Genomic DNA, 19,152 nt, shown 5'->3' with positions numbered 1-19,152 from the left:
CTCTCATATGATTGTCTCTTTGATGTTTCTTGAGAGCACCTTAATATCCCTTGATATGCAGATAGTAATATCACTACTATGGAGGCACTGATATTCATAGACTATTCTGACTTGAACTGGCTTTTCTTGGTTTCTTTACATTTTGTCCATGTGTCTTATAGCTGCCCTTAAATCAAGGGCCATAAACAGAGAGAAAAATGTACTCTTTTTGAAACTAACTTGATTATGTCTAGATTAACCTACAATTTTGACTTCATCGAACACTATGCTCAAGCAATTGAAATTGCTGTCCTAAACTGACTACAAATATAAATTATGATTAGCATCATTCTTAATTATGGTTTTTATCTCTTATAATCACAAGATTGCATTCATACAATATCCTTTTTTAAAAATACTCAAACTGGCTTCTTTGCTGGGATTTTTGGGAAGTCAAACACTGTCTTCAAATTATATTGTTTTCTAAATATATCATCTGGGGCACCTGGATAGCTTAGTAAATTAAACATCCAACTCTTGATATCAGCTCAGGTAGTAATGTCACGGGGGTGGGATTAAGCCCCACATTAGGCTCCATACTGAGCATGGAGACTGCTTGGGATTCTCTCTCCCTCTCTCTTAACCCCATCCCCAGATTGCATGCTCACTCTTTCTCTCTCTGTCTCAAAATAAATAAGCATTAAATATATCATCATCTAATTCCCCCGCCCCCAGCCCTTAGCCTAATTTATCAGTTCATGCTTATGTTAAGTGTTCATGGGATTAGTAACTTAGTGATTGAATGTTAAACCTACAAAAAATCTTAGATGTAACATAACCCAAAATCCTATTTTTTTGATGTAAAAACTAAGGTTTAAATAATTGATTTCTCTAAAGTTATACAAATATTTATAGAAGATGCACAAATCTACTTTGGCTTTCCTATTTCCCTAATATATATACACATATGTGCTAAGATATGTCTCAATAAACAACTCTATTTTATATACTCTGCTTTTCTAAGAAAAGATGCTTCCAAGGCATGGTTAAATTTGATGCTTATTTCTTTGTAGTTTATAAAATTAATCTTTGATTTTAAGCCATTTATTTTAAGGCATATACTTAATCAGGCTAGAAGTCTTATAGGATTTTCTATGCTCCTATGTATTCTTTGATCTGTTAAGTATTTGAATTTTGCTAAATACAACAAATCAGTTTCTGTGTTGCAGGTATTAAAGTCCATATTAGGTAACATATCTCAATGTGTGGTCCAATTATTATTGAATGACTCACTGGAAAAGTGGTCATTGTGGGGAATTATCTTAAGAACATGTAGGTCACCTGTCCCTTTGGATAGCCTATAACCCATTGTTGGATCAAGCCATACCAACCAAAAGGTAAGGGTTGGGCCATCTAGTCTTAGAGCCCTGCAGGACTTCTTTGATAACTTGCATTTTATTTTATTTTATTTTATTTATTTTATTTTTATTTATTTATTTTTTTGATAACTTGCATTTTAGTGAGAAGTGAGATTTCTTGGAATGTTACTATAAGTAACATTAATGTACTAAACATAAAGTAACTATAATGTTACTATAATGTTAGAGCTAACTGCAAGGAAAGAAAATGATATAATCTCTTTGAATGACTAATTAGAACCATATAGCTAAAAATGCTTCCCTTTTTCACTTTGATTTTCAGGAAACTGAGAGCAAAATATATGACTCGGCTATATGATTTACATAAGTCCTTAAGACTTGTTCAGTTGTGTATTGTTTATGTCCCCCTAACATGGCCTTTATTTTCTGATATATAGTTTTATTACCCCAAACTGGATACCACATTTTTAAATTAGTTCTTATCAGCTGTTCAAAGTTCACTATAGAACAAGGCAAAACTTGTAAGTATGGATTGAATAAATGAATGGATACACACATTCATTAAGTGTACATGTTTTGAATAATTACTCTCACCAAAGTATTTTCTTATGCTATTATGTTATTTCTTTGCCACAGTCTTATAAAATATGTACTGTCACTTTAGACTACAAAACTGGAATTTCAAAGGTTCAAATTGCTGCCCAGATTCAGGTCAGTAACAAGAAATCAATCAACCAACACTAAAAATCAGGATACCAATTACAATACAGTTTTATTTTTATTGTGCCATGATGCTAATAAAATACCCTGTGAATTAGAGATAAAATCAGATGCTGAGGTTGAATGCTCTAAGAAAAATCTGCACACCACTGTGAACAGAAGGTGGGCTTCTACTTTCTTTGCATAGAATTAGATATATATAAAATTTTTATAGGACAATATATGGTACTATAAATTTTATTCTGAAAGTTCCATAGCTAAAGTTGATTTTATGGTGCATGTTTCTTAACATGCCTGTGGAAAATATGCTACCAATATAGTTCTATTCTTAAAGGAAAGTACATTAAATTATTTTGTGATTTTTTTTTTGCAACCTACAGATTTACTCTTCAGTCTCTAATCTTGTATTTAAAAAAACACTTTTTTACTTTAGACATCAAATTCTTGCTGATTAATAAATAATAATAATAATGATAATATTTAAGTTTATTTATTTATTTTCTTTTGAGAGAGAGAGAGTGCCAGCAGGGAAGGGGCAGAGGGAGAGAGAGAGAGAGAGACAGAATCCCAAGCAGGCTCCATGTTGTCAGTAGAGAGCCCAATGTGGGGCTCAAACTCACAAACCATGAGATCATGACCTGAGCCAAAGTCAAGAGTCAGACGCTCAACTGATTGAGTCACCTAGGTGTCCCAACTACAATGGTTTTAATGGTAATAATAATGGTTACAGTTTTCTTCGTGCCAAACTATCAATAGGCACGCTGTTTGTCATTTCAAAGAAGGGAAACGGGTTCAGAGTGGGTACATATTGTTCTGAGGAAGTCTCACTCGCACAACGAAGAGCAAGGATTTGAAATTGCATGCGCCCGACTCTAATTTCAATATTTAATATATTTACAACTACTACTTACCATCACCACAAAACTTTACATAATGCTTACCCTAGCTAGATACCATCTTAGAAGATTTATGTACATTATATATATTTATATATATCAACTCCTTTAATCCTGAACACAATCTCAGATGTATCCCCACTTTAGAGAAAAGGAAATAAAGACTTAAGACTTTAGATAACTTGTGCAAAATTACAACTAGTCCCTTACACAATCCATACTCTATCCCAAGCAAGCTGACTTAAGAAGATAAACATTTATCCTCCATGTTAAATTCTCTCTACTGCAGTTATTGCTTCTGTAGTTTATTGTTTATGTTGTGGTTTAATTTCCAGGAAGGAGTGTGTTCTCATTTCATGTAATGAAGCCATTTAAGCTTCATCTGATGCATTTACCCCGAAATTCCTCATTTTTTTTCTTGTTTAGTGGTCATGGCAAGTTTATTTGTAAATATTGTAAAAATGTCATGGAAAGAACTTGAAGAAGCTGCATAGCTTCTTGTATACTTTTGTTAATAGGAAAGTACTCTCTGTAACACTATGATTTATTTTGCTGAATTTTAAAGGTCACACTGTACATTTTGCAAATGATAGGTTTCCAGTGAATATTCAAGGTTCACATTTTTAAAGTATTTTCCAGGCAGAAAATAAAAAAAAAAAAAAAAAAAAAAAAAAAAAAAACAACCCCACTTTATTGAAGGTAGACTGGCTGTTGTTTAAATGTCCCAAACTTTGATATGAAGAAAACCATAAATTGATTTGGTAGCCAAGAACACAGGATCTCACACATGGTCTAGATACAATTTCAAATGATTCACGTTTTTAAAGATTTTGGGGCTTTGATAAGAACTTTTTTTATATAAATTATAATTTGGGAAATTAAAATTTGTTACTTAAAATCAACCCACGAAGTACTGGGTGATGTATGGAATTGTTGAATCACTATATGTACACCTCAAATCAACATAACATTGTATTATAACTATGCTGAAATTAAAATGAAATAAAATAGGGGCGCCTTGGTGGCTCAGTCAGTTAAGTTCCCGACATGATTTCGGCTCAGGTTAGATCTCCCGGTTCGTAGATTCGAGCTCATGTCTGGTTCTATACTGACAGCGCAGGGATTCTCTATCTCCCTCTCTCTCTGCCCCTCCCCTGCTCACATGTGTGCCCACACTCACTCTGTCCCTTAAAAAGAAACATTTAAAAAAATAAAATAAACCCAAGATTCTTATTTTTTGTAACATCTGATCTCTTTTATTTATTGATTACAAAGAATATAATCATGGAAAGAAGGGTAATGATTGATTTAAAGCTGAGCTAAAAATGAAAAAAGTGATATCAATTATACAAACAAATATTGAAAAAAATACTTGGAAGGAAATTTGCTAAAATGTATAGTGAGATTTTTTTTTCCTAGATGGTAGGATTAGAGTTGGTAGTTGATTGTTTTCTTCTTTACACTTTTCTGATTTATTTACTTTTCCTACAATAGATATGTATTGTATTTAGAATCAGAAAAAAAAATCATGTCTATTACTTTAGATGAAATGGACATTTCATAAGCTAAGTTGTACAACTGCAAGCTAAGAGTCTGCATGCTATTTCTAGAACCAGATCCTTTAATATATTAAATAAAGTGGTAATTTTATCTTGATTTCACACTGGAGCCTAACCATATAACCCCTTTCTGTAATTATTTTAAAATTAATATATATTATGAGATATTTTAAGAATAGAATAGTACAGGGACAATAGATCTCATGTGCATACTTCCAAGGTGTAATACATGTTAATATTTTACCATATTCACTTTATTTTCAATAAAATCTTATAGTTGGAAATAGTGCCTCCTGAGCTCCATTCGATTTGTCTCCTATTTCATTGGCTCTCCAGGGAATATAAAATGCATATTTAACTTTCAAAATCTAGTTAGAATCAATATTGTATCACTTCAGTTGGTATGTGGAGACTTACCACCAACTCAATTCCCTTTCCCTCTCCACACAGCGTTGTAATTGTCGTGTACAGCGTTGTAATTGTCGTGTATGTTACATCTACATATGTGGAAACACCCTATCAGTTAATGCTATACACATTTTGCTTTAAACTGTCAAATGTGGGCAGCTCTTTCTGCCCATGGGTCCTGCTCTGTGCTTTAATAAAATCACCTTTTTGAAAAAATAAATACATAAATAAATAAATACACTGTCAAATGTGTTTTTTAAAACTCAAAGAAAAATAGTTTAAATTTATCTAGTTAGCATTGTTTTTTGGTTTTTGGGTTTTTTTTTTTTTTCCTATTGCTCTTCATACCTGATTTTCCCAGTGTCCTTCTGGTATCATTTCTCTAGTGCTTAAAGGTTTTCCTTTAGCAACTGTTTTCAAACAAGTGTGATAGGTATAAATTATCTTAGCTGTTCTTCACCTAAGAATATTATTTTTCCTTCCTTCCTGAAGGACATTTCACCAGAAATAGAATTATGGCATGGCAGTCCTTGTCTTTCAATATTTTAAAACTAATGTACCACTCCTCCCTTCAGTCTCCATGAGAAATCTGCTATTTTGAACCATTGTTCCCTTATTGGTAGTATGTCACATCTGGATGCTTTCAAGACTTTTCTTTATTTTGTGTTTTCAATATTTTGATTATTATGCACCTAGGCATGAATTTCTTTGGGGTTATCCTGTGTAGGGTTCTCTCAGAACCTGTTGAATTTAGAGGTTTACGCTTTTGCGATACTTAAGAAGTTCTCAACAATTATTTCTTAAAACTATTTTTAGCACAACACTTTTTTATCACTCTTTCTGGGGGCCCTGAAGACACAAATTTTCATCCTATTATTATTGTTCAACAATTCCCTCAAATTGTGTTCACGTTTTAAGATCATTATTTCTCCCTGTTTTTCAGACTGGATCATTTTTATTGATCTAACCTGAAATTCACAGACTATTATCTTAATTTTGCTATTGAGTCCTTCCAGTGAGCTTTTTATTTTTGTCATTGTAATTTTTAGCTGGTAACTTTCCATTTGGTTCTTCTTTATATCTTTTCTATTTATGCAGCTACATTTTATTTCAAATGTTTCAAGAGTGTTCATAGTTGCTCACTCAGCATTTTTAAGATACCTGCTTTAGAATCTTTATCAGATAATTCTAATATCTATATTGGGTTGTCATGGGCATTTGCTGATTATCTTCTGTGGCACAAGTTGAAATTTTCATGATTCTGTGTATGTTGAGTAATTGTGAATTGTGTTCTAGAAATTCTGAATAATAAATTATAATACTCTGGGTCCCATTTAAATTCAATAGATAATGTTGATATTTTTGCAGGCACTTCACATGGTTAGATTCAGGCCACGATATCCAACTCAATGGTGTGGGCTAGGTTTTAACCATCACTTTTCCAAAATTTTGTCCTGTTCTTCAGATCAGTTGCCCACATATGCCACCCAGATTTCAACCTGAGGACTGTGTGGAGGTATATACATTAGCTCAATATTCTAACTTAAAACCATTTTTTTAACGTGTATTTATTTTTGAGAGAGAGACAGACAGACAGACAGACAGACCGTGAGTGGGGGAGGGGCAGAGAGAGACACAGAATTTGAAGCAGGATCCAGGCTCTGGGCTGTCAGCACAGAGCCCGACGTGGGGCTTGAACTCGGGAATGGCGAGATCATGACCTAGGTCAAAGTCTGACACTTAACTAACTGAGCCACCCAGGCACCCCTCACTTTTCTAATTTCTATGCCAATTAGGATCAGATCCACACATTTACAGGTCAGGGTTACTTTCAGTTTTCTGGCTTTGGGTAGCTGGAGGCACTTTATGTGGCAATCAGAGGGAGAGAATGGAAAAAGGGGAACATGTTTGGTTTTGTGTAATGAGAAATCTAACAAGTTAAATTCACATGATGAAAGCAAGAGAACATGAGTATGTGGAAGAGACATCAAAGGGAAAATCTCCATTCAGCATTTGGAATTGTAAGTCTGTCTCTTAGGAGAAATCAGTGTTACACCTATTCTCAACGAAGCTAGATTCCTAGAAGTATACAGTAGTCTTTTATAGCCAACCCTCCACGTTAAAATCTGTGATTTGGAACGAATATTTTCATGTGTTCTTCAAGTGACCAATTTGTAAACAGCGGCAGTAATGTATTTCCAAAGCCCCTTTTAGGTCGTAATGAGAGGGCTTATAGGCTTGCCAATAATAATTAATACATGTTTCTTTGACTCGCCACCCTTTGGGAAAAGAAATATCCTGTCCTTTTACAACTGTGCTACTGCTATGCTTTTGAACCAAATGGTGCATATCTCTGTAAGGGCTGGAGGACTTACTGACTATGAATCTCAAGGGCCCTTGTTCACATTTGGCTCCTTTGAAGTGCAGGACATACACACACACAGCAGGCACAGTTACTGGACGGAGACCCTGCTGGGTAGTTAAGTCTCTGCTTGCTGTGTCTAAACCATTTGGCAGGCACAACGGCCTTCTTTTCCTTCACAAGCCTAAATTTGTCCCATTTGGAAAGCAAATAGTAGACCTCTATCAATGCAGAAAATCACCCAATCATGCTTACGGGCAACTGAAACAATCATGCAAAAGCATGAATCAATTTAGTATCTGAAATTTTATTTATAATCATTGAGCGCTTATCTCCTTTCTTTTTCAGACCATATCTAAAAGATTAGATATCAAGGAAAGGTGAGTATCCTAGCGGATAATACCTAATGTATTTTAGCAATGAATACTTTCAAAACCTAATTTATCTTATTTGGTCCTACACGTCACTGTATGGAAGATAGGAAAGTCATCCTCCAGAGAACTTCAAAAATTATTTTTTTGAAATGCCAATCTGACCATAGTTTTTCCTTGCCCACAAGAATTCAATAGCATCTCCATAAGGCCAGCTGGATAAAGTCTACATTTATTTGTATCATAAAGAATCTTTCTATTCAAAGATCAACAGGATCACCTAGGAGTTTGCTAGAAATTCAGAATACCAGGTGCTTCTCCAGACTTTTGCAATCGTGGTCTTCTTTGGAACCAGAACCTTAGGTAATTCGCACACATACTGAAATTTGGGAAGTACTATAGGACTCTTTGTAACATTCCCCCAGTCTGGTACTTCTTGCCTGGTATCTAGTGATCTTTCTTCCCATTCTTCAGCCAAGCCTGAGTGTCCTAAAGTCCAGCCACACTAAAATCATTTGTCTCTGAACTGCCCTTTCCTTCAGGATCTACTCCTTTTTCTATGGCAATCTCCTACACCTTCATGCCAAGTTCAAATGTCACCTAACCTTCTTCATGCCAAGTTCAAATGTCACCTGACCTTCCTCTGAAAGAACTATTTTCTTCAGGTTCTGTATGCTCTGGCACTCTTGTCCTCTCTCTGTTATTGCTATAGGATTGTACTAATGCATGAGAGAGCCAGTATGGCATGATTTTGTAGAGTTGAGCTGTGGTGTCAGAGTCCTGAGTTTGCCCTGCAACACATATTAGTTATGTGACCTTAGGGGAAGTCATTAAATGCTCTCAGTTTCAGTCTTTCTGTATACAATACATGAATAATAATAGAATATATTTCATTGGGTTGTTATAACGTTTAAATTAGATCACAAATACAGGCTCTTGTCCCTGTCACATATGGAGCCCTGAACAAATGTTTCTCACCATGACTATAGATTTACATGTTTATTTCCTCACCAGACTACGTGGACTGTGCATTGTTAAGGGCAAATACTACATGTTAGCCATTCTGTTAACCATCTTACCCTCTTTCCAGTACATAGTAAGCATTTAAAAATGAAGAAAGTGAGAAACCAGTGACTTGCCTAAGAATACACTGTGAAGTTATGAATAGCATCAGGGTTAAAATTCTTGTCAATATATTTCTAGTGTGGACTCATCCTTCCGTCCAGTCTCCCCCTACACATCTTACACACAGTGCCCACATTCACATGCATACACATACATGTGTGCATTTACACCAACACATCCATACACTCTCCAAAAGTTTTAATGTGGATACTTTAGAATTATCTAAAGGCAAACAGACATTTCAACATATTTGCATGAACTAACAAAATGGTCACAGACAGATATAAACACATGCTCATAAGAAACAATAAAAACTGGAGATCAAAAAAAAAAAAAAAATCCAGGGGCGCCTGGGTGTCTCAGTCAGTTAAGCATCCGACTTTGGCTCAGGTCATGATCTCACAGTTTGTGAGTTCGAGCCCCGCATCGGGCTCGGTGCTGACAGCTCAGAGCCTGGAGCCTGCTTCAGATTCTGTATCTCCCCGTCTCAGGGCCCCTCCCATGCTCATGCTCTGTCTCTTTCTGTCTTTCAATAATAAATAAACATAAATAAATAAATAAATAAGTATCCAGAAAAGTCCCCAGGAAGAGCTGAGATCAAGTTATGAGGGCTTCAAATGCCATACCAAATGCAGTGTATCAGGGGAAGATTCAAATTAGGATTTCAGAGACAAGAGAATAAACATAGGTAAGATTGAGGCCAGAGCCAAAGCACAACAAGAATAAGAAAAATGTGATCCTAAGATAACGCCATTTATTTGATGCTCACTGTGTGCTCTGACACACACAGAAGTGGGGCTAAACAAGTTGGGACTTCCTTAACTGGCAAGGGCTTATCGAACTTTATTTTTCTCTATCCTGCAAACCTCAGTGTAGACACGGAAGTTTTTTGTTTTTTTTTTTAATGTTTTTTTTTTTTTTCAACGTTTATTTATTTTTGGGACAGAGAGAGAGCATGAACGGGGGAGGGGCAGAGAGAGAGAGAGGGAGACACAGAATCAGAAACAGGTTCCAGGCTCTGAGCCATCAGCCCAGAGCCATCAGCCCAGAGCCTGATGCGGGGCTCGAACTCACGGACCGCAAGATCGTGACCTGGCTGAAGTCGGGCGCTTAACCTGTGCCACCCAGGTGCCCCATAGACACGGAAGTTTGCATGGCTGCTTCCATCTCAGACGATGGAAGGGATACTTAAAGAAGCACTATTTGCTGATAGCGCTTGCAAAATCCTAGATAGAGATGGATATGGAAATTATTAGTTAAAATGGTATCTCCTGACAAACCTCAATGACCCTCCAGCCCTGGCTGAGACAGGTCAGGAGGACCCATTCTCTCCATTACCACCACTGTTTCTGTCTAGCATTGTTAATGTACCGCATGTGAGAAGACTCTTAAGCAAAGCGTTTATGCATAAATGATGTTTTTCCGGCTTGAATCTTAGTTGCTCTTTCTCAGTAGGATATTTTAGTAATACACGCAAAACTGAGGGGATAATGATAGCTCGCCTTTGTTAAGCACTTACTAGAAGCCAAAGTGACTTGATTTTTTTTTTTTTTTTTTGGACACATAATCTGTAACTGTTTTGTTTGTTTTTTAAAACCTGAGCTCATATTGATAATTCCAATTCAAATTCAGGAGCCCAAACTCACCATCCTCTAATACCTTACTTCAGGCTGAGAAATCTAAGAACTCAGCAACATGACATAATTCATTCGTTTTGTTCCATCAAACACATACAATAGTCTCAGAATAATAACACTAACACCACACCTATAATATAATTACTGAAAAGCGTTTAAGAGGTTTTTTTTTTTTAAGTTTTTATTTATTTTTGAGACAGAGAGAGACAGAGCATGAACGGGGGGTCAGAGAGAGGGAGACACAGAATCCGAAACAGGCTCCAGGCTGAGCCACCCAGGCGCCCCAAGAGTTTTTATTCTACTCTTTCCACTCTTAGGATGTACAGGTGAATTACATATCTTAAATCGCTTGAAATGACTTCTTTCTGTGTGATCATGCCGCCAAATTGAATGATAGTCTTGTTTATCTCATTGGAGGAGTTTCATTTTATGGATTGCTTGTATACATAATTTTGTTGTCAAATTATTCAAAACATGTATATGGTTCCAGAGTCAAATCTACAAATCAATTAAACTCAGAGAAGTCTAGCTTTCTCTCAAGACTTACTATCCATTTTATTCCTCTAATATGCAACTGTATTTTTTCCCCAATAGAAAACTACTGCTTTTGGCTTTGTATTTTTATTCTTTTAAAAGGTAATATCTTCTCCACACAGAGACTCACCCTTGAATTCTTCCCATCGTTGGATAAACCTTAGATTATTATACACATCTTTGTACATCTTGTTAACCTTCTACACCCGATTTCCCAAAATGGGCAAAATAGGTATTTAACTCCAATTATGGGTCAATGTGGGAATCAGATGAAATAATGTGCAAAGAGAAGCAAGCCTAATTGCCATAAAATAGTCATTCGGTTACTGTTGGTAAAAGTTGAATACGGAAGGAGACCGTATGTCCATTTTTGACCTGGCGTATGAAAAATCGGAAGAGATAAGCAGTAACTTTGTCTTCATATTTGGTGTGTGGTCTTGACAAGCCCGACAAGGGCTACAGGGTACAGGCCCATCTGGCAGAACTGAAAATTCTCAGGAAGCAATCCATCCAAGTGTGGCTTTTACAAACTGCATGGAAGTACATCAAAAGGCTAGAGAAGAATTTTCTGTGTCTAGTTTCTGCAATACTTGCTCTGGCCAAATCATAATCTTTAATCTGTCAAGACGTGCATCACGAAGAGTCATCAGACTAGAGCCGATTTCTTGGCAATAAGATGAATCTTATTTTCAGATGAGAATGCTTTTATCCTGAGGACGTCACATTCTCTACTTGCCTCGGCATTTCATTTGAAGAGTTCATAGCACCCATATTTCTCATACAGCAGAAGAAAGGAAGGTCCAAAGGATGGAAGGAAGGGAGAAATGGAGGGAAGATAGGGAAGAGGGGAATAGAGGAAGGTAGACAGAAGAGAGGCACGGGGAAATTTATCAGTTACTCACTGTGGTCAACATATCTCATTCATTCCTAGATTGGCTAAATAATGATTATTGTGGGCTTACTCTGAGTCAGATACTAAATCAGATATTACAGACACACCGGCATACGTGATAAACATGATCCCTACCCTCAAATTGCTCATATTCTAGTGCTGGCCACACACATGAGACAAAATGAACAGGTTATGTCACCATCCCTTCCAAAACCTTCTTGTAATTTTGTTATAATAATCGAAATAAAAGTAATATTACCATGGCTTCGAGGCCACACTTTACCTGGTCCCTGCTTAATCCACTGACATCGTCACTTATTGCTCTGTCATTCCACCCACTCCAGACATACTGGTCTCGCAGACACAAACACATCAGTCTCATTTCCCACTCAGTGTCTTTGCATTTGCCTCTTGCTTCTTCCTTGCACGCTCGTTCTCTAGATATTTACATACAACACTCGCTTCTGTGGTAAGCATAATAATGGACCCCATCTTAAAAGATGTCCGTGTCCTGATCCCTGGACCCTGGGAATATGTTATGATCCAGGGCAAAGGGGCTTTGAAAATCTGAGTAGTATTAAAGGACTTGAGATGGAGAGTTTGTCAGAGAAAGCTAGGATGATGGAGGAAGGTAAGAAAAAGGTGATGTGATAAGATTTGATCCATTCACTTTGAAGACAGAAGAAAGAAGCCCTGTGCTAAACATGTGGACAGCCTCTAGAATATGAAAACAATGGGGAAACAAATTCCTCTGTGGGGTCTTCAGAGGTATGAAAGTCACCTGACACTAATTTTATCCCAATGACACCCATGTCAGACTTCTGACCTACAGGACTGTGAGATTCTGTGTTGTTCTAGGCCACTAAATTTGTGGTAATTTGTTATAGCAGTAATAGAAAACTGACAAAACTTTACTTAGGTCTCTGGAAAACATCACCTCCTTAAACAGGCCTTTTGTAATATATCTATGTACAACAATATTTATTCTATTACTCTAACAATTTGCCCCTCTGTTGTTTTTCTTCTTCTTCTTCTTCTTCTTCTTCTTCTTCTTCTTCTTCTTCTTCTTCTTGGAAATTTTATTTATTTGAGAAAGAGAGAGAAGGTGCAAGCACTAGCAGGGGAGGGGCAGAAGAGAGGGAAAGGGTGAATCCAAAGCAGGCATGAGCAGGGGAGGGGCAGAAAGAGAGAAAGAGAAAGAGAATCCAAAGCAGGCTCCACACTGTCAGAACCCAGCCCGACATGGGGCTCGATTTCTCGAACCCCAAGATCATGACCTGAGCCAAAGAAATCAAGAGCTGGACACATAAGTGATTGAGCCACCCAGGCACTGTGCCCCCTGCTTTTCTTCTTAATGACTAGCATTACTTAAGATTATATGATCTGTTGGCTTTCTCTCTCCCGGCCATCGTGGCAGCTGCTTTTGGTTGGGTCCCTCCCGCATCAAAAGCAGGAAGATGGTGGCTGCAAAGAAGACGAAAAAGTCACCAGAGTCCATCAACTCTAGGTTCCAACTCGTTATGAAACGCAGAAAGTGCATGCTGGGGTACAAGCAGACTATGAAAATGATTAGACATGGCAGAGCGAAACTGGTCATCCTTGCCAACAACTGCCCAGCCTTGAGGAAAGCTGAAATAGAAAACTACGCCATGTCGGCCAAAACTGGTGTTCATTGCGACAGTAGAAATGCTACTGAATTGGGCCCAGCATGTGAGAAAGACTACAGAGTGTGCACACTGACGATTATTGATCCAGATGAGTCTGGTATCAGTCGAAGCACGCCAGAACAGACTGGTGAAAAGTAAATCACGCAGAATTTTTCTTTAATAAGACCAGAGCTTGTTAGAAAACTAAACAAAATTATATTATTTGTTTATTGTTTTTCTCTCTCTTCAACAACATAAGCTCAATGAAGGTGGTGAATTTGTTTATGATTCTGGACACCACCCACAACCTTGAACAACGTCATGCACATGCTAAGTGGCACTCAAAATAACATTGCACGAACCAATGAATGAATGACTGAATGAATTTCAATTACATAAGGATGAGTGCCAGGTACCCTAGTGGTGTATAACAAGATAAACCACCTTGTCTGAAGGTTCCACAAAAGTGTCTTGGAGTTCAGTAAATTTTAAACTGCTTTGAGTATTTTAATTATGTATTTATAAGCTATCCTCCACAATGGATTATTAAGCTAATGACAGGGACTTGGTTTTATCTGTCCCTGTATCCCCTGCCCACAGTAGGCTGTGAGGAAATGCTTGTTAAATGAATGTGCACTTGCATGACAATTTTTGAGGCAATCACAGAGGACGTTGATAAATGTTTGTGTTTCAGCTGAACATTACTACCTTAATAATGGATGAAATAGCTATGCTGTTTTCTGCTACTGATGATGAGACATAAGCTGGTTGAAAAAGGACATTTTTCCAGAATGGACAAACACATCATTATATCAATGTCAATAAGGAAAGAGAGAGAGAGAGAGAGAGAGAACACACCCAATTCAGACAAGCACTCATTTTTTTCTCTTGAAAACAACACCAAAGTTATTTGTTTCAATACTTTTTCAAAGAAGGAATCCAAGTTTTTCATAAAAGACCAAGAAGTAAAATGATGTGTGTTAAGGCCAGACTGAACACATATAAACTGACTCTCTAATAGCCATCTGGTTAACACTTTTCTGGAACAGTTGTCAATAAGTGGACTCTTTTTCTTAGAAAGGTGTTTGGGATCACTGTGACCTGATTCTGGGCCCTTCTGGGCCATGTGCGTTAGGTATTTACTTTTGCAGAGTTTCTTCCATCACACTGCCAGGCTCCATGTTACTGATGGGCTAAATGCTGGGCTCTGCGTCTGAGCAATTGCTCCTGTTCTTCTGCCTCCTCATTCCCACTCTTCTTGTTCTTTTCCCATTTACTATTTACTATAATTTCTACGCTCCATGGTAGACATGTGCTTGTTAATTATGCCAGAAGAGAGCTCACTGTCTATTTTTACCATGCATGGCAGTCATTAGCAAAATTAACTGGTTTGTATTGACTTGATACTGTTTTGTCAATCACGTGTTTTGTGACTTATGTTCTCTGATGGCACCATGTGGCTGTCCTTGGGTCTCTGCTATTTTGATTCACACACAAAACAAAAAAAAAATCATTTTTAAAAGCACCAACAAATTCCCTCCAATGTGTGGCATATGTAATCATTTTGAAGTCACTTTGGGCATTTTTACAACCATGATGCAGTTACTTAGATATTTTATATACCAAGATTTTTGTAATTATTTATTTTATTGGTTTTGGAATATCTATAAAAATAACCTTTTATCTCTTAAATGTCAAGGGAACAGGAAAGTTGAGAGAGCCTATTTTATTTTAGTAGACAGGCTCTGAAATGAACTCACAGGAGAACATCTTGGGTGTCCAGTTGATTCCTGGGACTTAAACAAATATTCATTTCACAGAAATGAAACCTGAATTAAAGATCTTAAAAGACAGGAAATATAATTTCCTATCTGGTCTGATCAGACACTATTCTTTACAAATAGGCAAAGTAACCCCATTAAAATATAGTTAGGGCATGTTATTCTTCTGCCGTCTGAAGGCTGACCAGTTCACTCACAATCACAGCCTACATGACTTTGAATGTTATGTGCCCACCCCTGCCTCCATCTGTCTTGCCCTTACATATGTGACCTTGTTTCTTACCACTCACCCCAGCCGCGCTGGCCTCAGGGACATGTGAATACACTAAGCTGGATCTCCGGCGAGGGATGTGTATTTTCTGTTCTTACTGCACACTTTTCTCACTAAGATATTTTCTCACTCTCATTGATGTCATGTCTCTGGACAAATGTCACCTGATTTGGGAGACTTTCTTTACATGAAATAAGTACACAACTTCATATGATTTATCTCACAAGGATGTAAGTTTTCTTTTAAAACCCCTTTCTGAGGTAGCTTTCACAAAAAATAAAATGTATGATTTTAATCATATAATTTCATACAATTTGAGTAATGTATACATCTTTATAATCATCAGTATAATCAAAATGTACAAGATTTCATCACTTCTCAAAAAGTCCTCTTCTGACCAGGGGTGCTCAAACTCCCACTTCGGGACCAGGCCCACTGATCTTCCTGATATCATAGATTAGCGTTCCCTATTCTAGAAATGAATACTAACGGATTCATACAGTAATCGCTCTCTTGTATCTGGCTTCTTTTCCTCAGCATGTTTTTGAAAGTCATCCATGTTATTTGTGTACCAGTAATTTGTTCTTTTTATTGCCAAATGGAATTCCATTGTATGGATTTACCACAATTTATTTATTCATTCATCTGTTGATGGGTATTTCAATAATTCCAGATTTTCACGATCATCAATAATACTATTACGAACATTTGTATACAGATCTTTCCATGGACATATATTATCCTTTTCATGGGTAAAAGTGGAATTGATCAGTCATATGATAATTATACATTTAACTATTATTTAATTAAACTATTTATTTTGACATATAGAGTCACATAAAATTATAAGAAATAATACAGAGATATCCCAAGTACCTTTTAGTAAATTTCTCCCAGTGGTAACTACGATACAATATACAACCAGGAAATTGACAATGATATAATCCATAAATCTTATTCACATTTCACCAGCTTTAAATGTACGTGTGTGCGTGTTTATGTAGTTTTATATGATTTTATCAGTTTCAGGTATGTATTTCTACCACCATATTCAAAACAAAACACAGCTCTATCATGACAAGGATCTTTTTTGCTGCCCTCTACGATAAAAACCACCTTCCTTGGGGCGCCTGGGTGGCTCGGTCGGTTAGGCGTCCGACTTCAGCTCAGGTCGATCTCGCAGTCCGCGAGTTCAAGCCCCACATCGGGCTCTGGGCTGATGGCCCAGAGCCTGGAGCCTGCTTCCCGTTCTGTGTCTCCCTCTCTCTCTGCCCCTCCCCCGTTCATGCTCTGTCTCTCTGTGTCTCAAAAATAAATAAACGTTAACATTAAAAAAAAAAAAATTAAAAAAAAAAACACTTTCCTTCCCCAATCTCAATGTCTATCTGATCCTTAGTAACCACTAATCTGTTTTCCATCTAAATAATTTTGTCATATCAAGAATATTATATAAATAAATCCATGGAGTATATAACCTATTGATATTGTTTTTTTCTCTCTTATAATTCCCTTAAGATTTACTCAAGTTGTTGGAGCACCTGGGTGGCTCAATCGGTTAAGCGGGTCAGGTCATGATCCAAAGCTGGTTCGTGGGTTCAGGCCCCATGTTGGGCTCTGTGCTGACAGCTCAGAACCTGGAGCCTGCTTCGGATTCTGTGTCTCCCTCTCTCTCTGCCCCTGCTTCACTTGCACTCTGTCTGTCTCTCTCAAAAATAAAGAACCATTAAAAAAAAAAAAGATTCACTCAAGTTGTTGCTTATGCCAATAATTTGTTCCTCTTAATTGCTAATTAATATTCCAATTGTGGTACGGATGCACCACAGTTTCACCACTTACAGAAGAACATGGGAATTGATTCCAGTTTGTGTTTATTATGGATAAGACTGCTAAGAATGCTTTTGTGTAAAATATAGTTTTCATATCTCTGAGATAAATCCTAAAGAATGCAATTGCTGAGTCATATATGGTAGTTGAATGTTTTATATGAAATATCAAATTGTTTTCCAGAGTGGCCTTAGCATTTTGTCCTCCCATGAACAGCGTATGAGTGATCCAATTTCTCCGTATCTTCCCCAACATTTTTTAAAAATTTAGCCATTTGGAGAGGCATGCAGAGCTATTCTACTGTGGCCTTAATTTGCATTTGGCTGATGGTAATGCTGAACATCTTTTTATGTGCTTATTTGTCATCTGTATATCCTCTTCAATAAAATGTCTGTGTATGACTTTTGCTCATTTTCTATTTGGACTGTTAATCTTATTGTTGAGATTTTTTTTTTTTCTGTGTATACTCTAGGTCCCAGTCTTTTTTTGGATACGTGGCTTACAAATATTTTCTCAGTCCGTAGCTTATTCTCTTCGTACTTTTAACAAGGTTTTTGGCAGAGCAAATGTTTTAAGTTTTGATGAGATCCAATTTATTAGTTCTTCTTTTTATGGGTAATGCTTTTGATATCAAGTTTAAGAGCTCTTTGCCTAGCCCCAGAACCTGAAAGTTTTCTCTGATTTTTTTCTAAAAGTTTTACAGTTTTACATTTTACGTTTAAATCTGTGATTCATTCTGAGTTATCTTTTGTATAAAGTGTGAGGATTAGGTCACGGATTTATCTTTTTTTTGTTGTTTTCATTTATCTTTTCTCTTTTATTTTCTTTACTTCCAACATTGTTCTTCTTCAATATTGTATTGGCCATTCTGGGTCTTTTATCTCTCCATATAAATTTTAGAATCAGTTCCTTGATATCTACAAAACAACTTGCTGGGATATTTGTTGGGATTGCACTGAATCATGGATCAAGTTGGAAAGAACTGACATGTTGACAATATTGAGTCTTCCTATGAACATGAAATATTTCTCCATTGATTAAATTCCTTCATTTCATTCATCAGAGTTTTATAGTTTTGTTCATATATGTCTTGCACATATTTTGTTAGATTTATACCCAAGTATTTCATTTTTTGTATGTTAATGTAAATGATATTGTGTTTTCAATTTCAAATTCTACTTTTCCATTGTCGGGATATAAGAAAGCAATTGCCTTTTGCATATCTTGTATCCCGCAAATGTGCTAATTGCTTATTATTTTAGGAGCTATTTTTTTTAATTCTTTTGAATTTTCTACATAGATGATTATGTCATCTGTGAACAGACAGTTTTATATCTTCCTTCCCAGTTTGTATACTTTTTATTTGCTGTCTTGAATATTGTATTGGCAATCATTTTTATTATGATGTTAAAAAAGAGTGATGACAGAGGAAATCCTTGCCTTCTACCTAATCTTAGTGTGAAACTTTCAAGCTTCTCACTATTGTATGATGTTAACTATAGGATTTTTACAGATAGTTTTTATCAGGTTGAGAATATTCTCCTCAACTCCTCGTTTACTTAGAGTTTTTATCATGAATGGAGATTAGCACTACTATCTTTTTAGATTATTGTATTGTCTGCTAAGTTGTCTTCCTACCATTCTTGATCCTCTTTAATCTATTTTAAAAATAAGTGCAGGGGTGCCTGGGTGGTTCAGTCGGTCGGGCATCCGACTTCAGCTCAGATCACGATCTCAGGGCTCCTGAGTTCAATCCCTGCGTCGGGCT

The 19,152-nt window shown here is 36.6% G+C and overlaps 1 protein-coding gene across 1 annotated transcript; it reads left to right on the top strand.

Annotated features, from left to right (window-relative positions):
• The first annotated feature begins 13,319 nt into the window (after window positions 1-13,319).
• On the top strand, window positions 13,320-13,667 carry LOC123593609 (60S ribosomal protein L30-like). Its single transcript, XM_045469742.1, has one exon. It carries the CDS (start codon window positions 13,320-13,322, stop codon window positions 13,665-13,667), a length of 348 nt encoding a protein of 115 aa, XP_045325698.1.
• Window positions 13,668-19,152: the final 5,485 nt, after the last annotated feature.

Source organism: Leopardus geoffroyi, chromosome D4 (assembly GCF_018350155.1).
Source record: "Leopardus geoffroyi isolate Oge1 chromosome D4, O.geoffroyi_Oge1_pat1.0, whole genome shotgun sequence".
In the NCBI taxonomy this organism is placed as follows: domain Eukaryota; kingdom Metazoa; phylum Chordata; class Mammalia; order Carnivora; family Felidae; genus Leopardus; species Leopardus geoffroyi.
Note: the sequence above shows the minus strand (reverse complement) of the source record. Positions and strands in the feature narration are given on the sequence as shown.

What these genes read in the sequence shown, in the direction of transcription:
- LOC123593609 (XM_045469742.1), top strand. Translation starts at nt 13,320, where the DNA reads ATGGTGGCTGCAAAGAAGACGAAAAAGTCACCAGAGTCCATCAACTCT.